At 42.9% G+C, this 24971-nt stretch overlaps 1 protein-coding gene across 1 annotated transcript in view; it reads right to left on the bottom strand.

Annotated features, from left to right (window-relative positions):
- Window positions 1–16477: 16477 nt before the first annotated feature.
- LOC134345931 (uncharacterized) overlaps window positions 16478–24971 on the bottom strand; it is a 34989-nt gene continuing 26495 nt past the window's right edge. The window contains exons 6-8 of the mRNA XM_063047282.1: window positions 24361–24528; window positions 19844–22145; window positions 16478–18902 (exon numbers count right to left, since the gene is read on the bottom strand). Coding sequence (XP_062903352.1) covers window positions 18582–18902; window positions 19844–22145; window positions 24361–24528 — 2791 coding nt within the window. The 3' untranslated portion in view covers window positions 16478–18581. The remainder of the gene's footprint in view (window positions 18903–19843; window positions 22146–24360; window positions 24529–24971) is intronic.

Raw genomic sequence — 24971 nt, 5'->3', positions numbered from 1 at the left:
AACAAATTTGTAGAGAGATCACAGACGCTTACAAGGAACGTAAGATTGCTATAGTAGGTGATTTTAACTTTCCACATATTGACTGGGGATCCCATACTGGAAAAGGACTAGGTGGGATAGAGTCTGTTGAGTGTGTTCAGGAAAGTTTCCTTCATCAGTACATAGAAGTCCCAAAGACAGAATGCGTGATACTTCATCTGCTATTAGGGAATGAGACAGGGCAGGTGACAGAAGGTTTTGTAGGGGAACATTTGCTTCCAGTGACCACAAGGCCATTAGTTTCAAAATAAATATGCAAAAAGATTGATCTGGTCCATGGGTTGAGATTCTAAATGGAAGAAAGACCAGTGTTGATGGTATCAGAAATGATCTGGCAAGTGTGGCTTGGTAATTAGGAGGTCTTCAAAAGTGAAATTTTGAGAGTACAAAGCTTGTATGTGACTACTAGAATAACAGGTGTAGGCTACCTTTGTTTTCAAGAGGTATTGGGGTGCTGGTTAAGGAAAAAAGGAGGTGTATAGCAGGTATAACCAGACAGGTTATGGAGTGCTTATGGATTAAAGAAATATAAGAGAACACTAAAGAAAGAAATCAGGAGGGCTAAAGGAAGGCATGAGGTTGCCCTAGCCAACAAGGAGAAGGAGAATCCTAAGGGATTCTACAGATATATTAAGAGCAAAGGGAATGCAAGGGGAAAAATGGGCCATTTGGAAGATCAGAATGGTTTACTTCTTCTACCATGAGGGAGGCACAGGAGCACTTACAGGACTGCTTTGAATCGATGGACTGGACTGTATTCAGGGATTCATCCTCAAGTCTGAATGAGTACGCCACAATTGTCACTGACTTCATTAAAACTGTGTTCATGAGTGTGTGCCTACGAGAACTTACTGTACGTACCCAAATCAAGAGCCGTGGATGAACCAGGAGGTTCATATTCTGCTGAGGGTTAGCACTGTGGCATTCAAGTCTGGTAACCTAGATCTGTTCAGGAAAACCAGGTATGACTTGCAGAGGTCTATTTAAAGAGCTAAGGAACAATTCCAAGTGAGGTTGAATGTACGTCAACTCTGGCAGGATTTACAGACCATTACTTCCTCCAAAGCGAAACCCAACATCATTAATGGCAGTGATGCTTAATTCCCAGATGTGCTCAACATCTTTTATGTTTGTTTTGAAAGGGAGAATATAGCTACAGCTATGAGGATCCCTGCAGCACCCAGTGACCCTGTGATCTCTGGCTCAGAGGCCAACGTCAGGCTGTCTTTCAAGAGTGTGAAATCTCGCAAGGGGACAGGCCCCGATGGAGTATCTGGTAAGGCTCTGAAAACCTGAGCCAACCAACTGGCAGGGGTGTTCAAAGATATTTTCAATTTCTCATTGCTACAGTCGGAAGTTCCCATCTTCTTCAAAACGGCAACAATTATACCAGTACCCAAGAAGAGCAGGGTGAACTGCCTTAATGACTGTACGTTAGTGCTCATATCTATGGTGATGAAGTGCTTTGAGGGGTTGGTCATGGTCAGAATCAACACCTGTCTCAGGAAGGACCTGGACCCACTGCAATATGCCTATTGCCACAATAGGTCTACAGTGGACATGACCTCGCTGGCTCTTCACGCAGCCTTTGTTCACCTGGACAAGACAAACACTTACATTAAGGTGCTGTTTATTGACGACAGCATTTAACGCAATCACTCCAACAGCTCTGAGCAAAAAGCTCTGTACCCACCTCTGCAACTGGATCCTCAAATTACTAATCGGAAGACCACAATCTGTGCGGATTGGAAATAACATCTCCACCTCACTGACATTCAGCACTGGTGCACCTCAGGGATGTTTGCTTAGCCCACTCCTCTACTCCCTCTATGCTAGAGACAGCCCAAATACCATCTATAAATCTGTTGACACTACAACAATTGTTGGCAGAATCTCAAATAGTGACGAGAAGGCGTATAGGAGTGAGATATACTAGCAAGCTGAGTGGTGTCACAGCAACAACCTTTCACTCGTTGTCAGTAAGACCAAAGTACTGATCGTAGACTTCAGAAAGGGTAGGACGAGGCAACACACCACAATTCCTCACAGAAGGAACTGTGTTCAATTCTGGTCACCTCACTATAGGAAGGATGTAGATACTATAGAGAGAGTGCAGAGGAGATTTACAAGGATGTTGCCTGGATTGGAGAGCATGCCTTATGAGAATAGGATGAGTAAACTTGGCCTTTTCTCCTTGGAGTGACAGAAGATGAGAGATGACCTGATAGAGGTGTATAAGATGATGAGGGGCATTGATCGTGTGGATAGCCAGAGGCTCTTCCCAGGGCTGAAATAGCTAACACAAGGGTATAATTTTAACATGCCTGGAAGTAAGTACAAGGGGGATGTCAGAGGTAAGTTTTTCACACAGAGAGTGGTGGGTGCGTGGAATGCACTGCCAGCAACAGTGGTAGAGACGGATACAATAGGGTCTTTTAAGAGATTCTTAGATCGGTATATGGAGCTTAGAAAAATAGAGGGCTATGTGGTAGTGAAATTCTAGGCAGTTTCTAGAGTAGGTTACATGGTCAGCACAACATTGTGGGCTGAAGGGCCTGTAGTATGCTGTAGATTCCTATGTTCTATGTTCTTCAATGAAGGATCGGAAGTGGAGAGAGAGCAATTTCAAGCTCCTGGGTGTCAATATCCCGGAAGACATAACCTGGACCCAACATGTTGATGCAGCTATAAAGAAGGCAAGATAGCAGCAACGGGCCTGGGAGCCAGGGACTCGTCTTATTCACGGGACAGACTCAGACACGGGACATAAAACATTGAGCCAGGAATCCTCCTTAGACACAGGACGGAGTCGGGACTCTTCTTGACACAGGGTCAGGACCCTTCTAGGGCATAGGGTTGGGACCCCTTTTAGACGCACAACATGGACACGGAGACCACACAACGATAGGCAGTACTATAACTGGGAACAAGTACGCTCCAAGCAGCAGCGAGCTCTTGACTCACCCCAACGGGTTAACTTTGACTGACCCGCTCTGGCAAGGGAAGGCGGCTTGCTGGCACTTGCTCCGGGAGGAGACTAGGCTTGCTCCAGCCAGATGACATTGGCTCGCACTACCTCTGGTGACTTTGTTAACGCTCTCGTGCCAAACGGCTGAAAGCCGGAGACTTATAAACTGCCGGTTCAGCCAAGAATAAATTGCCTCTAATCACCAAGCCCGAGGGACACGGGAAAACAGGGAACCAAAGGGAAACAGGGAGTCAACAGTTGGGATCATAACACAAACAAAGTAAATTTAAAGGGAACCCAATCAGGACCATGACATGATCATCAGCAAGGAGGAGATATTATCACCAATCTGCACAGATTGTGGTCTTCTGGTTAGGAAGCCAAGGATCCAATTACAGAGGGAGGTACAGAGTTCCAGGTTCTGTAACTTATCAATCAGGATATTGGGAATGATAGTGTTAAATTCTGAGCTATAGTCAATGAGCAGCCCCCTGACATAGGTGTTTGTATTGTCCAGGTAGTCTAAGGCCATGTGAAGAGCCATTGAGACTGCGTCTGTCATTGCCCTATTGAAGCAATAGGCAAATTGCAGTGGATCCAGATCCTTGCTGAGGCAGGAGTTCAGTCTAATCATGACCAACCTCTCAAAGCGTTTCATGACTGTAGATGTGAGTGCTACCGGTCGATAGTCACTAAGGCAGCTCATATTCTTCTTCTTAGGCACATGTATAATTGTTGCCTTTTCGAAGCAAGTGGGAACCTTTGCCCATAGCAGTGACAGCTTGAAAATCTCCTTGAATATTCCTGCCAGTTGGTTGGCACAAGTTTTCAAAGCCTTACCAGGTACTTCATCAGCACCTTCCGCCTTGCAAGGGTTCACCTTCTTTAAAGACAGTCTAACATTGGCCTCTGAGACCGAGATCACAGGATCACTGGGTGCAGCAGGGCTCTTCACAGCTGTAGTTATATTCTCCCTTTCAAAGCAGGCATCGAAGGTTTTGAGTTCATCTGGTAGTGAAGCATCGCTGCCATTCATACTATTGGGTTTTGCTTTGTAGGAAATAATGTCTTGCAAACCCCGCCAGAGTTGTTGTGCATCCAATGCCGCCTCCAACCTCATTCGTGATTGTCTCTTCACCCTTGAAATAGCCTTCCACAAGTCAAACCTGGTTTTCTGGTACCGACCTGGGTCACCAGTCTTGAATGCCACAGATCTAGCCTTCAGCAGACGACGTACCTGCTGGTTCATCCTCGGCTTTTGGTTTAGGAATGTACAGCAAGTCTTTGTAGACACACGCTCATCCACACAGGTTATATTGAAGTCAGTAACAACTGCAGCATACTCATCCAGGTTCAAAGATGAATCCCTGAATACAGTCCAGTCCACCGATTCAAAGCGGTTCTGTAAGTGCCCTTGTGTTTCTCTTCTTGGTCCTCATTGCTGGTACTGCAGTCTTCAGTCTCTGCCTGTACTCAGGGACTGGAAGTACAGCCAGGTGATCAGATTTCCCAAAGTGAGGGCATGGGATAGCACGGTAGGCATTCTTGATGGTGGTGTAGCAATGGTCCAGTGTGTTGGTTTCTCTGGTGTTGCAAGTGATCTGTTGATGGTAATTGTCTAGTGTTTTTTTTCAGACTGGCCTGGTTAAAACCCCCCAAAACATTGGTGAAGGCGTTAGGGTGCGCTATTTCATACATATTGATCCCATTGTTCAGATCATCTAAAGCCTGATTGATACTGGCCTGAGGTGAAATGTATACCACTACCAAAATGATCACAGAAATCTTTTGTGGTCGGTAAAATGGATGGCACTTAATTGTGAGATATTCCAGGTCTGGTGAGCAGAATTGGGACAGCACTGATATATTTATGCACCAAGAGGAGTTGATCATGGGGCATATTCCTCCACCCCTGCTTTTGAGAGATTCTATAGATCTATCCTGACGGTGTATAGTAAACCAAGAGAGGCTTAAAAATAAACCAGGAAATTATAGGCCGATGAGCCTGGCATTAGTAGTGGGGAAGTTATTGGAAGGTATTCTGAGGGACTGGATATACATGCATTTGGGCTGACATGGACTGATTAAGAATAGTCAGCATGGCTTTTTGAATAGTAGGTCATGTCTAACCAATAGAGTTTTTCAAGGAAATTACCAGGAAAGTTGGTGACTTTAGCAAGGCATTTGACAAGGTTCTACATTGGAGGTTGGTCAAGAAGGTTCACAAGATGAGGTAGTAAATTGGATTAGATATTGGCTTTGTGGGAGAAGCCAGAGTGGTAGCATATGGTTGCCTCTCTGACTGGAGCCCTGTGACTAGTGGAGTGCTTCAGCAGAGCTGGGTCTGTTGTTGTTTCCATCTATATCAATGATCTGGATGATAACATGGTTAACTGAATCAGCAAATTTGCAGATGACACCAAGATTTAGGAGTAGTGGACAGCAAGGAAGGCTATTATGGCTTGCAGCGGGATCTGAACCAGCTGAAAAAAATGGGCCGAAAAATGCTAGATGGGGTTTAATTCAGACAAGTGCACTTTGGGAGGACTAACTAGGGTAGGTCTTACACAGTGAATGGTCAGAGATTGAGAAGTGTAGTAGAACAAAGGGATTTGGGATTACAGGTCCACAATTTGTTGAAAGTGGCCTCGCAGGTAGACAGGGCCATAAAGAAAGCTTTTGTCACATTGGCTTTCATAAATCCAAGTATTGAGTACAGGAGATGAAATATTATGTTACATAGAAACATAGAAAATAGGTGCAGGAGTAGGCCATTCGGCCCTTCGAGCCTGCACCGCCATTCAGTATGATCATGGCTGATCAGCCAACTCAGAACCCTGTACCAGCCTTCCCTCCATACCCCCTGATCCCTTTAGCCACAAGGGCCATATCTAACTCCCTCTTAAATATAGCCAATGAACTGGCCTCCACTGTTTCCTGTGGCAGAGAATTCCACAGATACACCACTCTCTGTGTGAAGAAGTTTTTCCTAATCTCGGTCCTAAAAGGCTTCCCCTTTATCCTCAAACTGTGACCCCTCGTTCTGGACTTCCCCAACATCAGGAACAATCTTCCTGCATCTAGCCTGTCCAATCCCTTTAGGATTTTAAACGTTTCAATGAGATCCCCTCTCAATCTTCTGAATTCCAGAGAGTATAACCCTATTCGATCCAGTCTTTCATCATATGAAAGTCCTGCCATCCCAGGAATCAATCTGGTGAACCTTCTTTGTACTCCCTCTATGGCAAGAATGTCTTTCCTCAGATTAGGGGACCAAAACTGCACGCAACACTCCAGGTGTGGTCTCACCAAGGCCTTGTGCAACTGCAGTAGTACCTCCCTGCTCCTGTACTCGAATCCTCTTGCTATGAATGCCAGCATACCATTCACCTTTTTCACCGCCTGCTGTACCTGCATGCCCACTTTCAATGACTGGTGTATAATGACACCCAGGTCTCGTTGCACCTCCCCTTTTCCTAATCGGCCACCATTCAGATAATAATCTGTTTTCCTGTTTTTGCCACCAAAGTGGATAACTTCACATTTATCCACATTAAATTGCATCTGCCATGAATTTGCCCACTCACCTAACCTATCCAAGTCACCCTGCATCCTCTTAGCATCCTCCTCACAGCTAATACTGCCACCCAGCTCCGTGTCATCTGCAAACTTGGAGATGCTGCATTTAATTCCCTCATCTAAGTCATTAATATATATTGTAAACAACTGGGGTCCCAGCACTGAGCCTTGCGGTACCCCACTAGTCACTGCCTGCCATTCTGAAAAGGTCCCGTTTATTCCCACTCTTTGCTTCCTGTCTGCCAACCAATTCTCTATCCACATCAATACCTTACCCCCAATATCATGTGCTTTAAGTTTGCACACTAATCTCCTATGTGGGACCTTGTCAAAAGCCTTTTGAAAATCCAAATATACCACATCCACTGGTTCTCCCCATCCACTCTACTAGTTACATCCTCAAAAAATTCTATGAGATTCATCAGACATGATTTTCCTTTCACAAATCCATGCTGACTTTGTCCGATGATTTCACTGCTTTCCAAATGTGCTGTTATCACATCTTTGATAACTGACTCTAGCATTTTCCCCACCACCGATGTTAGGCTAACCGGTCTATAATTCCCTGGTTTCTCTCTCCCTCCTTTTTTAAAAAGCGGGGTTACATTAGCCACCCTCCAATCCTCAATTCCTGTTGAAGTTGTTTAAGTCATTGATGAGGCCTAATTTGGAGTATTGTGTGCAGTTTTGGTCACTTACCTATAGAAAAGATATAAATAAGATTGGAAGAGTACACAGAAAATTTACAAAGATGTTGCTGGGTCTGGAAGACCTGAGCTATAAGGGAGATTAAATAGGTTAGGACTTTATTCCTTGGAAAGTAGAAGTGTAACCTGTACAAAAAGGACAGGTTGCACTTGAATCCCAGGGGGACCAACATCCTGGTGGGGAGGTTTGCTAAGGCTACTGGGGAGAGTTTAAATGAGAATTGTTGGGGGGTGGGAACCGAACCGAAGAGACTGGGGAAGAGGAGGTTGGCTCACAAATAGAGAAAGCTTGTAGACAGTGCAAGAGGGAGGATAGGCAGGTGAATGAGAAGGGACGCGCTCAGACCGAAGGTTTGAGATGCGTCTATTTTAACGCAAGGAGTGTTGTGAACAAAGCACATGAGCTTAGAGCATGGATCAGTACTTGGAGCTATGATGTGGTGGTCATTACAGAGACTTGGATGGCTCAGGGACAGGAATGGTTACTTCAAGTGCCGGGTTTTAGATGTTTCAGAAAGGACAGGGAGGGAGGCAAAAGAGGTGGGGGCGTAGCACTGTTGATCAGAGATAGTGTCACGGCTGCAGAAGAGGTGGACGTCATGGAGGGATTGTCTATGGAGTCTCTGTGGGTGGAGGTTAGGAACAGGAAGGGGTCAATACCTTTACTGGGTGTTTTTTTCATAGGCCGCCCAATAGTAACAGGGATATTGAGGAGCAGATAGGGAAACAGATCCTGGAAAGGTGTAATAATAACAGAGTTGTCATGATGGGAGATTTTAATTTCCCAAATATAGATTGGCATCTCCCTAGAGCAAGGGATTTAGATGGAGGGGAGTTTGTTAGGTACGTTCAGGAAGGTTTCTTGACACAATATCTAGCTAAGCCTACAAGAGGAGAAGCAGTATTTGATTTGGTATTGGGAAACGAACCTGGTCAGGTGTCAGATCTCTCAGCGGGAGAGCATTTTGGAGACAGTGATCATAATTCTATCTCCTTTACAATAGCATTGGAGAGAGATAGGAACAGACAAGTTAGAAAAGTGTTTAATTGGAGTAAGGGGAATTATGAGGCTATCAGGCAGGAATTTGGAAGCTTAAACTGGAAACAGATGTTCTCAGGGAAAAGTATGGAGGAAATGTGGCAAATGTTCAGGGGATATTTGTGTGGAGTTCTGCATAGGGTCGTTCCAACTAGATAGGGAAGTTATGGTAGGGTACAGCAACCGTGGTGTACAAAGGCTGTAATAAATCTAATCAAGAAGAAAAAAAAAGCTTACAAAAGGTTCAGAGAGCTAGGTAATGTTAGAGATCTAGAAGATTATAAGGCTAATAGAAAGGAGCTTAAGAATGAAATTAGGAGAGCCAGAAGGGGCCATGAGAAGGCCTTGGTGGGCAGGATTAAGGAAAACTCCAAGGCATTCTACAAGTATGTGACGAGCAAGAGAATAAGACGTGAAAGAATAGGACCTATCAAGTGTGACAGGATGAGGAAGTGGAGGGATGGGTTAGTAAGTTTGCTGATGACACAGAGGTTGGAGGTGTTGTGGATCGTGTGGAGGACTGTCAGGTGTTACAGCAGGACATTGATAGTATGCAAAACTGGTTTGAGAAGTGGCAGATGGAGTTCAACCCAGATAAGTGTAACCTGGGAAAAGCTGCGGCAGCCGGATCTCTGGCACTGAGTCTGGTTCTGCAGTGCGGAAGGGAGGGTGGAAGAAGAGGAGAGCGGTAGTGATAGGGGACTTGATAGTTAGAGGTACAGAAAGAAGGTTCTGCGGTCATGACAGAGACTCCCAGATGGTTTGTTGCCTTCTGGGTGCTAGGGTCCGGGATGTCTCCGATCGCTTGCATTTCATTCTGAAGTGGGAGGGTGATCAGCCAGATGTCGTGGTGCACATCGGTACCAATGACATAGCAAGGAAGAGTGAGGAGGTCCTGGAGAGTGGGTATAGAGAGCTTGGTAGGAAGTTAAAAAGCAGGACCTCAAGGGTGGTAATCTCAGGATTGCTACCTGTGCCACGTGCCAGTGAGGGTAAGAATAGGATGCTCTGGCGGATGAACACATGGCTGGGGAACTGGTGTAGGGGGCAGGGTTTCAGATTTCAGGATCATTGGGACCTGTACAAGAGAGATGGGTTACACCTGAACTACAAGGGGACCAATATCCTTGCAGGGAGGTTTGTTAGTGCTTTTGGGGAGGGTTTAGACTAGATTTGCAGGGGGATGGGAACCAGAGTGCCAGAGCAGATAGTGGAGCGGGGGTGAAAGTAAATGATGTTAAAAGTTCATGCAAAGTCACAAATAGGAGGGTTGTGTGTGGTGGTAATAATCTTCTGAGGTGTGTCTATTTCAATGCAAGGAGTATTGTGGGGAAGGCTGATGACCTGAGGGCGTGGATTGACACATGGAATTACGGCATTATAGCCATTAGTGAAACTTGGCTGCAGGAGAAGCAGGACTGGCAGCTTAATATTCCAGGGTTCCGATGTTTCAAATGTGATAGAGGCAGAGGAATGAAGGGTTGGGCGGGTGGGGGGTGGCATTGCTAGTCAGGGAAAATGTTACAGCAGTGCTCAGGCAGGACAGATTGGAGGGCTTGTCTACCGAGGCCATATGGGTGGAGCTGAGAAACAGGAAAGGTATGACCACACTAATGGGGTTGTATTATAGACCACCCAATAGTCAGCGAGAATTGGAGGAGAAAATCTGCAGAGAGATAGCAGACAACTGCAGGAAACATAAAGTTGTGATAGTAGGGGATTTTAATTTTCCACATATTGATTGGGATTCCCATACTGTTAAAGGTCTAGTCGAGTTAGAGTTCATAAAATATGTTCAAGAAAGTTTTCTAAATCAATATATAGAGGTAGCAACTAGAGAGGATGCAATATTAGATCTCCTGTTAGGAAACGAGTTAGGACAGGTAACGGAAGTGTGTATAGGGGAGCACTTTGGTTCCAGTGATCATAACACCATTGGTTTCAACTTGATCATGGATAAAGATGGATCTGGTCCTCAGGGTGAGGTTTTAAACTGGAAAAAGGCCAAATTTGAAGAAATGAGAAAGGATCTAAAAAGCGTGGATTGGACAGGTTGTTCTCTAGCAAGGATGAGATTGGTAAGTGGGAGGCTTTCAGAGGAGAAATTTTGAGAGTGCGGAGTTTGTATGTACCTGTCAGGATTAAAGGCAAAGTGAATAAGAATAAGGAAATTTGGTTCTCAAGGGATATTGGAACTCTGATAAAGAAGAAGAGAGAGATGTATGACGTGTATAGGAAACAGGGAGCAAATAACGTGCTTGAGGAGTATAAAAAGTGCAAAAAAAATAATTAAGAAAGAAATCAGGAGGGCTAAAAGAAGACATGAGGTTGCTTTGACAGTCAAAGTGAAGGATAATCCAAAGAGCTTCTACAGGTATATTAAGAGGAAAAAGATAGTAAGGGATAAAATTGGTCCTCTTGAAGATCAGAGTGGTTGGCTATGCATGGAACCAAAAGAAATGGGGAGATCTTAAATGGGTTTTTGCACCTGTATTTACTAAGGAAACTGGCATGGAGTCAATAGAAATAAGGCAAACAAGTAGTGAGGTCATGGAACCTATACAGATTGAGGAGGAGGAGGTGCTTGCTATCTTGAGGCAAAGCAGAGTAGATAAATCCCCAGGACCTGACAGGTTATTCCCCCCGACCTTGAAGGAGACTAATGTTGAAATTGCAGGGGCCCTGGCAGATATATTTTAAATGTCGGAATCTACGGGTGAGGTGCCAGAGGATTGGAGGATAGCTCATGTTATTCCGTTGTTTAAAGAAGACTCTAAAAGTAATCCGGGAAATTATAGGCCGGTAAGTTTGACGTCGGTAGTAGGTAAATTATTGAAAGGAGTACTGAGAGATAGGATCTACAAGTATTTGGATAGACAGGGACTTATTAGGGAGAGTCAACATAGCTTTGTGCGTGGTAGGTCATGTTTAACCAATCTATTAGAGTTTTTTGAGGAGGTTACCAGGAAAGTGGATGAAGGGAAGGCAGTGGATATTGTCTACATGGACTTCAGTAAGGCCTTTGACAAGGTCCCGCATGGGAGGTTAGTTAGGAAAATTCAGTCGCTAGGTATACATGGAGAGGTAATAAATTGGATTAGACATTGGCTCAAGGGAAGAAGTCAGAGAGTGGTAGTAGAGAATTGCTTCTCCGAGTGGAGGCCTGTTACTAGTGGTGTGCCACAGGGATCAGTGCTGGGTCCATTGTTATTTGTCATCTATATCAATGATCTGGATGATAATGTGGTAAATTGGATCAGCAAATTTGCTGATGATGCAATGATTGGAGGTGTACTGGACAGTGAGGAAGGTCTTCAAAGCTTGCAGAGGAATTTGGGCCAGCTGGAAAAATGGGCTGAAAAATGGCAGATGGAAATACAGACAAGGGTGAGGTATTGCACTTTGGAAGGACAAACCAAGGCAGAACATACAAGGGAAATGGTAGGGCACTGAGGAGTGCAGTAGAACAGAGTGATCTGGGAATACAGATACAAAATTCCCTAAGAGTGGCGTCACAGGTGGATAGGGTCGTAAAGAGAGCTTTTGGTACATTGGCCTTTATAAATCAAAGTATTGAGTATAAGAGTTGGAATGTTATCGTGAGGTTGCATAAGGCATTGGTGAGGCTGAATTTGGAGTATTGTGTGAAGTTTTGGTCACCAAATTACAGGAAGGATATTAATAAGGTTGAAAGAGTGAGGAGAAGGTTTACAAGGATGTTGCCAGGACTTGGGAAACTGAGTTACAGAGAAAGGTTGAATAGGTTAGGACTTTATGCCCTGGAGCGTAGAAGAATAAGAGGAGATTTGATAGAGGTATATAAAATTATGATGGGTATAGATAGAGTGAATGCAAGCAGGCTTTTTCCACTGAGGCTAGGGGAGAAAAAAAAACCAGAGGACATGGGCTAAGGGTGAAGGGGGAAAAGTTTAAAGGGAACATTGGGGGGGCTTCTTCACACAGAGAGTGGTGGGAGTGTGGAATGAGCTGCCAGATGAAGTGGTAATGCTGGCTCACTTTTAACATTTAAGGAAAACTTGGACAGGTACATGGATGAAAGGTGTATGGAGGGATATGGTCCAGGTGCAGGTCAATGGGACTAGGCAGAAAAATGGTTTGGCACAGCCAAGAAGGGCCAAAAGGCCTGTTTCTGTGCTGTAATGTTCTATGGTTCTGTGGTTATAAGTGGTTCATTTTGGTAGGTCAAATATGATGGCAGAATATAGTATTAACAGTAAGACTCTTGGCAGTGTGGAGGATCAGAGGGATCTTGGGGTCTGAGTCCATAGGACGCTCAAAGCAGCTGTGCAGGTTGAGGCTGTGATTAAGAAGATGTATGGTGTATTGGCCTTCATCAATCGTGGAATTGAATTTAGGAGCCGAGAGGTAATGTTGCAGCTACATAGGACACTGGTCAGACCCCACTTGGAGTACTGTGCTCAGTTCTAGTCGCCTCAGTACAGGAAGGATGTGGAAGCCATTGAAAGGGTGCAGAGGAGATTTACAAGGATGTTGCCTGGATTGGGGAGCATGCCTTATGAGAATAGGTTAAGTGAACTTGGCCTTTCCTCCTTGGAGCGACGGAGGATGAGAGCTGACCTGATAGAGGTGTATAAGATGATGAGAGGCATCGATCGTGTGGCTAGTCAGAGGCTGAAATGGCTGCCACAGGAAGGCACAGGTTTAAGGTGCTTGGGAGTAGGTACAGAGGAGATGTCACGGGTAAGTTTTTTACTCAGAGTGGTGAGTGCGTGGAATGGGCTGCCGGCAACGGTGGTGGAGGCAGATACGATAGGGTCTTTTAAGAGACTTTTGGATAGGTACATGGAGCTTAGAAAAATAGAGGGCTATAGGTAAGCCTAGTAATTTCTAAGGTAGGGACATGTCTGGCACAACTTTATGGGTCGAACGCCTGTATTGTGCTGTAGGTTTTCTATTTCTATGCTAAGATTGAGAAGAAGTTTAATAGAGGTATACAAAATTATGAGCAGTATAGATAGGGTAAATGCAAGCAGGCTTTTCCACTGAGGTTGGGTGGAACAACAAACAGAGGTCATGGTTTAAGTGTGAAAGGTGAAAAGTTTAAGGGGAACATGAGGAGTAACTTCTTCACTCATGAGGGAGTGGAATGACCTGCCCACACAAGTGGTGCATGCGGGCTCAATTTCAACAACTAAGGGAAGTTTGGATAGGTACATGGATGGTAGTGCTATGGAGGTGCAGGTCGATAGGAGTGGGCAGTTTAAATGGATTGGCACAGACTAGATGGGCTGATGGGCCTGTTTCTGTGCTGTACTTCTCTATGACTCTATGAGTCCTTGAAAGTGAGTCCATAGGTTGCAGTAATTGAGTGAAGTAATTCCCTGTGTTTCAAGTGTCTGATGTTTGAGGAGGAATAGCTGTTCCTGAACCTGGTGGTGTGAGTTCTGAGGCTTCCGTACCTTCTTCCCAATGGAAGCAGAGAGATTGTAAATTTTAATGCTGCCTGTCCTATCATTTGGCTTCAAGATTCTCAATCTTGCTTTTGTATTATCAATCCTGTTTCTATACCCCGAATTTAATATCTCCTCATCCTCATGTAAACCTGTCCAGCCTTCCACAGGAAACTCCTCAAACTCATCATCCTCCTCCAGCAAACCCAGGTCTACCAGTACCTCCAACACATGGACAATATGTTGGCTACTGCCACCAAACTGTAGTCCGTCCATCCCAGTACCTTCAGCTCAGTCTCATTCTCAGGTATAGAAACATAGAAACATAGAAAATAGGTGCAGGAGTAGGCCATTCGGCCCTTCGAGCCTGCACCGCCATTTATTATGATCATGGCTGATCATCCAACTCAGAACCCAGCCTTCCCTCCATACCCCCTGACCCCTGTAGCCACAAGGGCCATATCTAACTTCCTTTTAAACATAGCTAATGAACTGGCCTCAACAGTTTGCTGTGGCAGAGAATTCCACAGATTCACCACTCTCTGTGTGAAGAAGTTTTTCCTAACCTCGGTCCTAAAAGGCTTCCCCTCTATCCTCAAACTGTGACCCCTCGTTCTAGACCTCCCCAACATCGGGAACAATCTTCCCGCATCTAGCCTGTCCAATCCCTTTAGGATCTTATACGTTTCAATCAGATCCCCCCTCAATCTTCTAAATTCCAATGAGTACAAGCCCAGTTCATCCAGTCTTTCTTCATATGAAAGACCTGCCATCCCAGGAATCAATCTGGTGAACCTTCTTTGTACTCCCTCTATGGCAAAGATGTCTTTCCTCAGATTAGGGGACCAAAACTGCACACAATACTCCAGGTGTGGTCTCACCAAGGCCTTGTACAACTGCAGTAGTACCTCCCTGCTCCTGTACTCGAATCCTCTCGCTATAAATGCCAGCATACCGTTCGCCTTTTTCACCGCCTGCTGTACCTGCATGCCCACTTTCAATGACTGGTGTATAATGACACCCAGGTCTCGTTGCACCTCCCCTTTTCCTAATCGGCCACCATTCAGATAATAATCTGTTTTCCTATTTTTGCCACCAAAGTGGATAACTTCACATTTATCCACATTAAATTGCATCTGCCATGAGTTTGCCCACTCACCCAACCTATCCAAGTCACCCTGCATCCTCTTAGCATCCTCCTCACTGCTAACACTGCCACCCAGCTTTGTGTCATCCGCAAACTTGGAGATGCTGCATTTAATTCCCTCATCCAAGTCATTAATATATATTGTAAACAACTGGGGTCCCAGCACTGAGCCTTGCGGTACCCCACTAGTCACCGCCTGCCATTCTGAAAAGGTCCCGTTTATTCCCACTCTTTGCTTCCTGTCTGCTAACCAATTCTCCACCCACACCAATACCTTACCCCCAATACCGTGTGCTTTAAGTTTGCACACTAATCTCCTATGTGGGACCTTGTCAAAAGCCTTTTGAAAATCCAAATATACCACATCCACCGGTTCTCCCCTATCCACTCTACTAGTTACATCCTCAAAAAATTCTATGAGATTCGTCAGACATGATTTTCCTTTCACAAATCCATGCTGACTTTGTCCGATCATTTCACCGCTTTCCAAATGTGCTGTTATCACATCCTTGATAACTGACTCCAGCAGTTTCCCCACCACCGATGTTAGGCTAACCGGCCTATAATTCCCCGGTTTCTCTCTCCCTCCTTTTTTAAAAAGTGGGGTTACATTAGCCACCCTCCAATCCTCAGGAACTAGTCCAGAATCTAACGAGTTTTGAAAAATTATCACTAATGCATCCACTATTTCTTGGGCCACTTCCTTAAGCACTCTGGGATGCAGACCATCTGGCCCTGGGGATTTATCTGCCTTCAATCCCTTCAATTTACCTAACACCACTTCCCTACTAACATGTATTTCGCTCTGTTCCTCCATCTCACTGGACCCTCTGTCCCTTACTATTTCTGGAAGATTATTTATGTCCTCCTTAGTGAAGACAGAACCAAAGTAATTATTCAATTGGTCTGCCATGTCCTTGCTCCCCATAATCAATTCACCTGTTTCTGTTTGCAGGGGACCTACATTTGTCTTTATCACTCTTTTCCTTTTTACATATCTATAAAAGCTTTTACAGTCCGTTTTTATGTTCTCTGCCAGTTTTCTCTCATAATCTTTTTTCCCCTTCCTAATTAAGCACTTTGTCCTCCTCTGCTGAACTCTGAATTTCTCCCAGTCCTCAGGTGAGCCACTTTCTCTGGCTAATTTGTATGCTACTTCTTTGGAATTGATACTATCCCTAATTTCTCTTGTCAGCCACGGGTGCACTACCTTCCTTGATTTATTCTTTTGCCAAAGTGGGATGAATAATTGTTGTAGTTCATCCATGCAACCTTTAAATGCCTGCCATTGCATATCCACCGTCAATCCTTGAAGTGTCATTTGCCAGTCTATCTTAGCTAATTCATGTCTCATACCTTCAAAGTTACCCCTCTTTAAGTTCATTCTTTCATGCCCCATTCTTTCTTTTTGCGAAACATAGCACCCATTATACTAAGTCCTGTTCATGGTGCCAATTTTGTAATAAAACATTATTTTAAAATTCGGTATGTGTTTTCTTATTCAGCTCAGAGTATTTGCATATACAGCTGCAAACAAAGAAGACACTACATGTGTTAAACCACAAAATAACACTTTATTAGAACTAGCACAGATGCAACATAGGAAAAAAAACAAATGTCCACAGTAGAAACACCTACAGAAATCAAAATAATACTTATCCACTAAGCAAACCGATCTCTGCAATGTTGGAGAGTCACAGATTTAACAATCCTTCTTGCAGCCTGTTTTCCTCCTCTCTCTCTCTCTCCCTCTCTCTCTCTCTCTCTCTCTCACTTTCTCTCACTTTCTCTCTCCCTCTTTCTCTCTCTCCCTCTTTCTCTCTCCCTTCTTTCTCTCTCCCTTCTTTCTCTCTCCCTTCTTTCTCTCTCCCTCTTTCTCTCTCATTCCCTCCCCGCTCTCTTTTTCTTTCCCTCTAAATCTCTGTGACTCAACATACTGTTCCCTATCTTGCACTAGCACCAGCCATGATGTAGCCCAAGACAAGGTTTCCCAGTTGCACAGGAAGTGCCCCTTTTTATAATCTTCATAACCCCTTACTTTTCCATCCTTTGGTGGTACAGTCTGCACCCTCTTATCTCTTATGACGTTCAGCCCAGAAAAAAAAAGTGTCTTTCATCAATTTTCAGTATTATGGCTGCAGACTTGTGCTTCCTTGACTTTCTCCAAACATTGCTGTGGACTGTTTTTCCTGCACTTTCTCAAAACCAACCCACTCCAAACTAACGCCATTTTGTCTGACAGATGTCCATTTTATTTTAGCATACGCTAAGGAGGAATCACATTGAACTCCATTTTTACACCAGGAGAACGGAACACTGATGCATGACAAACTGTTCCCTCGTCTCTTGACTTCACCTTTTTTGCTCATCGAGAACTTTCAGGTTTTGGGCAAAGAAGTGATTGCTTGCATTTTCCTTAAAAAACACGGGAAACCAATATTTCTTTTCAAGGAAGTGCTGGAATGATATTGTTTGCATTTGATGTTTAGCTAGAGGTAGTTAACCAACAAGTAATTCCTCAGCTTCTGACCTGTGGCTTAATAGATTTGACTTTGTCTAGATTGTTAAACATTCATCATTATATTAATTATTAATTCTGTATTTCACTTTCATTCATTCATATGATACTTTTAAGGCTGAGAACGCTGCACTCAACGTTGGAGCGTAGGAGGACGATGGCGCCTAACGGCAACTCCTTTGCTTGCATCTTTGGAAACGGCTCTATTTCTATCTTTAACATCTCTAATTTTCCCTTTCAGGGTTCTTTTGACTTCAGTTCCTTGCGGGAATGGGACCCGCTCTCGGGGTCTCACAATGTGGCCTAGAAGACTAGAGCGCTTTCAGGGTTCCAGGATTTCACGGCTCTGGAGGCGGGCAGACTTGTGGTCAGTGCCTCCGCAGGAAATTGGTATGTCGTGGGAGATGGAAGATTGAAAGCAGCAGGCTGGCTGCTGGCTGTGTGCCCAGAGACCTGAGTTCTTTAGCCACAGAGCTTGGAAAAAGTGACACAACAGTCTTTTAACATCGTAAATCAGCGTGTTGTTTGTTATGTCTCTCCTCTCGCCGTGAAACAGGGACATCTCTTTTTCCCTCATTAGGGAGAGAGGGAGCCTGTGGTATGTCGAATACTAAGTCCTTTAGGGTACTGCAAGTAGCCTTTGGGGTACTGCAAGTCTGTGTCTTTATTGATGATTTGCCATACACTTGAGTGGTCGGTGGAGGGGTACTGTTGCTTTTTTTGCTAGTGGAGGAGGGGGATCGTTGTTTTGCTGCTGCTTATGCATGAGAAGGGGGATCTGGGGGTCTTTGGGGTTCTAACATTTAACTGTCACTCATTCTTTGGGGTACTCCTCTGTTTTCGTGGATGTTTGCAAAGAAAAAGAATTTCAGGATGTATATTGTATACATTTCTCTGATATTAAATGTACTTTTGAAACTCAGCAAAACTTTGGGACCAGACAACTGTAATACAAAAAGACCTCAGCTCCACAACATTTAATGGGCTGGGTGGCAGTATAATTGCAATATTGGCATAAGCCTAAACATGTGTAAAATTGTGTTTTTCACAAAAAAGGAGGTGAAATCCAACTTGGCTAAATACCATGCAATACTAATTAAATAGAATTTCAAAGAGTACAGTATGTCATTATTTACTCCATTATCAAAATCGTTATCTTCTTGAAAATTTAATTAGTTTAATCAAAGTCTGCTTTTTCTTTTCATAAAGAAGAGATTTGTAAAGACACCAAATGTGGTACAGTAGTGTGGTTGTGAAGATTATTTGGAGCAGTAGAAGTATTAGAGATAATATTGCAAGTAACACACAGTTTCCCTTTTCATGGGAAGCCCATGTTGCTCTTCGAAAAGAAGGTGCATTTATATTCTTTGTACTTGATATTTGTGCAGAGGTAGAAAAGAATTCTGGTATAGGGGTGTTTTCAGTTGGTCTTTCTGAAGTATATTTAGTAAGAATTACTGAATTGAAGATCACCTGCAGAAACAATATGTAGGGTATTATCTTTACTGTTACGTTTTGTAACTTCAAAACTATAAATTACTTCAAAGAAATACTCGTGAGTCCGAAAATATGAGTGTAGTCCAAGTTTACTTTAAGTGAGGCACACACTAACATGTGATAGCCTGATGACATATCAAAAAATAACATATTATACATATAACCCATAATTAACTATTTAAATGACCAACAATATTTAATCAATGAATATATATACAAAATTAGTGAAATACAACTGAAAAAATAAATGCAACACACATAAAAGTTGCTGGTGAACGCAGCAGGCCAGGCAGCATCTCTAGGAAGAGGTACAGTCGACGTTTTGGGCCGAGACCCTTCGTCAGGACTAACTGAAAGAAGAGATAGCAAGAGATTTGAGAGGGGGAGAGGTTGGAGGAACAACACCTTATATTCTGTCTAGGCAGCCTCCAACCTGATGGCATGGATATTGACTTCTCTAACTTCCGCTAATGCCCCACCTCCCCCTCGTACCCCATCCGTTATTTATTTATATATACACATTCTTTTTCTCCCTCTGTCCCTCTCACTATACCCCTTGCCCATCCTCTGGCTTTCCCCCCCTCCCCCTTTTCTTTCTCCCTGGGCCTCCTGTCCCATGATCCTCTCATATCCCTTTTGTCAATCACCTGTCCAGCTCTTGGCTCCATCCCTCCCCCTCCTGTCTTCTCCCATCATTTTGGATCTCCACCTCCCCCTCCCACTTTCAAATCTCTTACTAACTCTTCCTTCAGTTAGTCCTGACGAAGGATCTCGGCCCGAAATGTCGACTGTACCTTTTCCTAGAGATGCTGCCTGGCCTGCTGCGTTCACCAGCAATCTTTATGTGTGTTGCTTGAAATTCCAGCATCTGCAGATTTCCTCGTGTTTGCGTGAAAAAATAAATGCACAGCATTTACCTTTGTGCTTGTTACTTTAGCCGTTGATGTCATCCAAGTCACTGAGGACGTCCAATGCATGTGAGATGCAAAATCTGTTTGTTCAGTTGTCATACTATGAGTTGTAGAAATTTTAGTTGTGGCTATACTCATAATTTTAGTCGTAGTTGAAATTTCTGGTGTGATGGTCTGTTCCGTTAGTTCAGTTGTACTGGGAGTAGATAACTCTGTAGTCAAACTAGGTGTTGAAACTTCTGGTGTGGTGGTCTGTTCCATTAATTCAGTTGTACTGGGAGTAGATAACTCTGTAGTCAAACTAGGTGTTGAAACTTCTGGTGTGGTAGTCTGTTCCATTAATTCAGTTGTACTGGGAGTAGATAACTCTGTAGTCAAACTGGGTGTTGAAATTTCTGGTGTGGTGGTCTGTTCCATTAATTCAGTTGTACTGGGAGTAGATAACTCTGTAGTCAAACTAGGTGTTGAAACTTCTGGTGTGGTGGTCTGTTCCATTAATTCAGTTGTACTGGGAGTAGATAACTCTGTAGTCAAACTAGGTGTTGAAACTTCTGGTGTGGTAGTCTGTTCCATTAATTCAGTTGTACTGGGAGTAGATAACTCTGTAGTCAAACTGGGTGTTGAAATTTCTGGTGTGGTAGACTGTTCTGTTAGTTCAGTTGTACTGGGAGTAGATAACTCTGTAGTCAAACTAGGTGTTAAAGTTTCTGGTGCGGTGGTCTGTTCTGTAGTCTTTGTAGTACAGGGAGTAGATAATACTGTAGTCGTCATATGTGTTGAACTGCCAGATGTGGATGTCTCTTCTGTTGTGAGTTCTGTTGTACTGGGAGTAGATAACACTGTGGTCACAATAGGAATTGAAGTTTCTGGTGTGGTGATTCCTTCTGTTGTAAAGGTTTTCACGGTAGTTAATAATGTAGTCATCAAAGTTGAAACTTGTGGAATAGTAGTTGGTGCTGTTGTAGTTAAACAGATAAATTCTTCCTCTTTTAAAGATAGAATACTCAATCCAGCTCTATCAACAGGACTGTCACATAACAATTTACTCGCCGATTTTACTTTCCTTTCATTTGCCTTTATCCACTTTCTCAGGTATATTAATTGACAGTCACAAATAAAAGGGTTATTCTGCAGGTCAAGTCCACGGGAAGAAAGAGATCGCAAATTATTAAAGGTTCCATTAGGTATATTAGACAACTGATTATGGGCAAAATTCAGCTTTTTCAACATAGATAATTCTTCAAAAATTTCATTGTCCAACATCCTGATATTGTTTCCTTGCAGCTGAAGATCACTCAATTGTTTAAGGCCACTGAAAGCTTTCTTTCCAATAGTTGAGATCTGGTTCTTGCTCAGTAGAAGTTTATGCAGTATAGACAGTTTACTGAACACATTATCAGGAAGAGTGAGAAGTTTGTTTTCAGTCAAGGAAAGTTCAATGAGTTTTGAATTGAATTCAAATACATTAGCAGGAAGACTGGAGATCATGTTAGAGTCCAGTTTCAAGCGAGATAATTTTGTCAAATTGTTCAAAATCCCCTCAGGAAGTTCTGTGATGGAGTTTGACTCCAACAACAACTTTTCTAACATAATAAGTTTAGAAAAAATGTCAGGTGGGAGATGTGAAATACTATTCCAACTCAAAGAAAGCTCAGTCAGTTCTGAGAGATGGTCAAAAATACCTGTTGTGAGATTAGCAATCTGATTATTGCGAAGTCGAAGAACTTTGAGTTTTCTAACGTTATCAAATATTCGTGGAGGAAGATTCTTTATCTCATTTCCTCCTATATGCAATTTTTGAAGCTGTGAAAGTTTGTCAAATATTCCACTTGAAATCTCACGTAAGCTATTGTCAAACAAACGTAGTTCCTCTAATTTCAGAAGTTTATCAAATAATCCCTTTTCTAGATTCTTAATATCATTTCTTGTCAGGAAGAGATTCTTCAGTTCTGGAAGGTTGTCAAAAATCCCAACATTCAATATTTCCAGTGGGCTACCATCTACTTCAAGATGAGTGAGATTACTGAGAGCATCCAGGGCCCCAATTTCTATTGTCGATATTAAATTATTCATAAAATCAATCCTCATCACTGATGCAGGATAATTCTTAAAGGCTCCAGATCTTAATGTGCTAATATTAGTATTCATTACATGTATTTCAGTTACATTGGAAGGTACATTCACTGGTATTTCTTTCATGGATCCTTTGTTACAGACCAAGGTTTGGTTTTGGAACTCGCAATCATAAGAGCAAGTCGCAAAAGTGCACAGAGTCAGAATAGCCAAAAAACATTTGAAAATCATCTTCCTGTGAAGTGAAAAGATAAGCATGTTTAGAAAATAAGTACTTCATATTTATGGAGTGGACTGCTAGTAGAATATAATGTCTGTATTTAATTTTATATCAGTTTCTTAAATAATAATATAGATTAAATATCTTCAGACTCTAGGGACATTTCCTCTTTTATCCCTCATCAGTCCTGTTATCACTGTTCTTCACGTATGTCTATGATGCCTTGTTGGTATCTTGAATCATGCTCACTGAGGCCTTCAAATGTCCCCTTATCATTGTCCTAAGTCCCTTCTTAAGTACCTTCCTGGCCACCTTATAACTCCTAGGAGCCCTGTCTGATCTATACTTCCTAAAACTTAAGTATGTTTCTTTCTTCCTCTTCACTAGATGTTCCATATCTCTTGTCAACCATGGTTCCTTCACCATAACATCATTTCCCTGTCTCAGTAGGACAAACCTATCCTGAACCTTGCATGAGAACCCTGTAAAAGGAACAATAAATTAGCAACAATTTTCCATTAGGGCAGTTGTCAATCATTAGATTTGTGCTGTAGGAGGGGGGATTGGGAGTCAAAAACCAAAAAAATCCAGTTATGTTCACTCTGGCTCGGCAGGAAATCCCAGTTAGTCCCCTTTCCAGAGCTCTCTCTGTAAAATTGAATTCTTTTAACCTCCGAAATATCATCCATTTCCCTGTTGTGCAATATGATTGAATCTTCATTCATTCCTCCCTCTGACTCCACGTCGCAGATCCCAACTACTCAATGCACACTGACACTTTTCCTCATGTCAGCTTAGTTCTTATGCCATTCAGCTTTTTCATTCAGATTCTTGACCGTCGTCGTGATTTGAGTAAATTCTCTCTGTCCTTTCTGTCCAGAATTTGTATAATTTTAAATTTTACTATGGATTGCTTAACCTTCGCTGTTCTATGAAGAATGAATGCAACTTCTCCACTGCACACGAAGCAACTAGCATCCTTCCTCACTGGAACAAATCCAGTACATTTCGTATTATATATTACGAGTATATCTCATTGTAGGTGAATCTCGCTGTGATTATAAGGCCAAGAAAGCATCTAATTAGAGGAACAGCTGTAGGTGATGGTGATCCCTCATCTCTACTGCCCTTTTTGAGGCTTTGAAAGGTGTTATCAGAGTATTCCAGGCAGGTAACGGTGGGGAATTTGGAGATGGTACGCACTGAAACCACTCAATGCTGGTTGTACAGAATGACCCTTTAGGGCGCTAAATGAAGGCAAGAGTGAGCTGATTTGTCCAGGATGCTCTTGAGTTGTTTGTAGCTGCTTCAGACGTGTAGAGAGTGTTTAAAGATCAATTTCACAGAGTACAGGAAAGGTGTGTTCCTGTTAGAAGGAAGGACAGGGATAGTAAGATAACAGATCCTTCAATGTCCAGAGAGGAAATGTACGTAAAGCTTCAGAAGTTAGGATCAAACGAAGAGCACATGAGGAGTTTAAAGAAGCCAGAAAAGAACCAAAGAAGGGAATAAGGAAAGCAGGAGGGGTCATGAAAAGACATGACTTGTTTGTAGCTGTACTCTTCCAGACAGGTGAAGACTCCTCCACTCCTGACTTGTGGCAATAGTTTATCAAAAGAGTTTGGATCATCATAAGGTGAGTTATTCACTGTTGGCTACAAAGTCGTGCTGTACAACTAGGAAATGAATGAATTCTCCCGGCCACTGGTAGACAAATTTATTTAACCCATCTGACTGACGAAGGGTCTCGGCCTGAAACGTCGACTGCGCCTCTTCCTATAGATGCTGCTTGGCCTGCTGCGTTCACCAGCAACTTTGATGTGTGTTGCTTGAATTTCCAGCATCTGCAGAATTCCTGTTGTTTGCCAACAGAGAACCTCACTTTTGGACTGTAAATCTTTTTTAAAACCATCTTCCTTCCCCTATATCTAAGATTTCTGGTCAAACAAAGCAATGACTAATAAATAAATTTTCACAACTATTTCATAAGTGGAAAAATATCTCTATATGTCAGCACTAACAAATCTATTGAATGGATTCATAAACTGCATAAAACTATGTTTAAAATTTAAAATAATTGGAGAGCTTTTCCAACTTAGAGTACATTTCAATCTAAAAATAATCAATTATCTTTCAACCAAAACATAAAGGCATACTTTTTATTACCTACACAATTTTAAGATAAATCCTCATAAGGCTTAAAATAACAATTGTGTAGTTATGTACTTACTTTATTAGTGAGCAAAAACTCCAAGAAAGGAATTTAACAACCTTGTCACAATTTACTTCTACACAACTGGGAAAGGCACAGCTCCTCTGCTTCTGAAAACTCTTGATAAGGTTGTTTACCTCATTACTGAGTTTCCTACTATACTTCATTTGATAAGCACTATAGCAACTAAAGGGCATGTCAAAACCTGCTGGTGAAATGATTAGCCACAACATGGGCGTCAAAGATTCTTCTCTTCTCCTGAGATATTGACCACTGTACACGGCATGCAATTTGGTATCCTTCCTTGCTATGAGACAGGAACAACTTTCAAGTTTTAATGCACACAAGAAATTCTGCAGGCGCTGGAAATCTTGATTAATGCAAACAAATTGCTGGAGGAACTCAGCAAGTCGGACACCATCGATGGAGGGAAATAACCAGTCGATATTCCAGGCTGAAACTCTTCATCATGAGTCCTGTATCTTGGAGATTTGGTACCATTTCTTCAGGATGACTGTGGACTTCTTGCCACAACGTCAAACCTGAAATGCCTGCATGCACGATGCTCACAGTTCAGAATGACAGTCATTCTCAAACATCTCAATTGACCAACACAACCATGTGCTTGC

Source organism: Mobula hypostoma, chromosome 4 (genome assembly GCF_963921235.1).
Source record: "Mobula hypostoma chromosome 4, sMobHyp1.1, whole genome shotgun sequence".
NCBI classification, from domain to species: domain Eukaryota; kingdom Metazoa; phylum Chordata; class Chondrichthyes; order Myliobatiformes; family Myliobatidae; genus Mobula; species Mobula hypostoma.
Note: the sequence above shows the minus strand (reverse complement) of the source record. Positions and strands in the feature narration are given on the sequence as shown.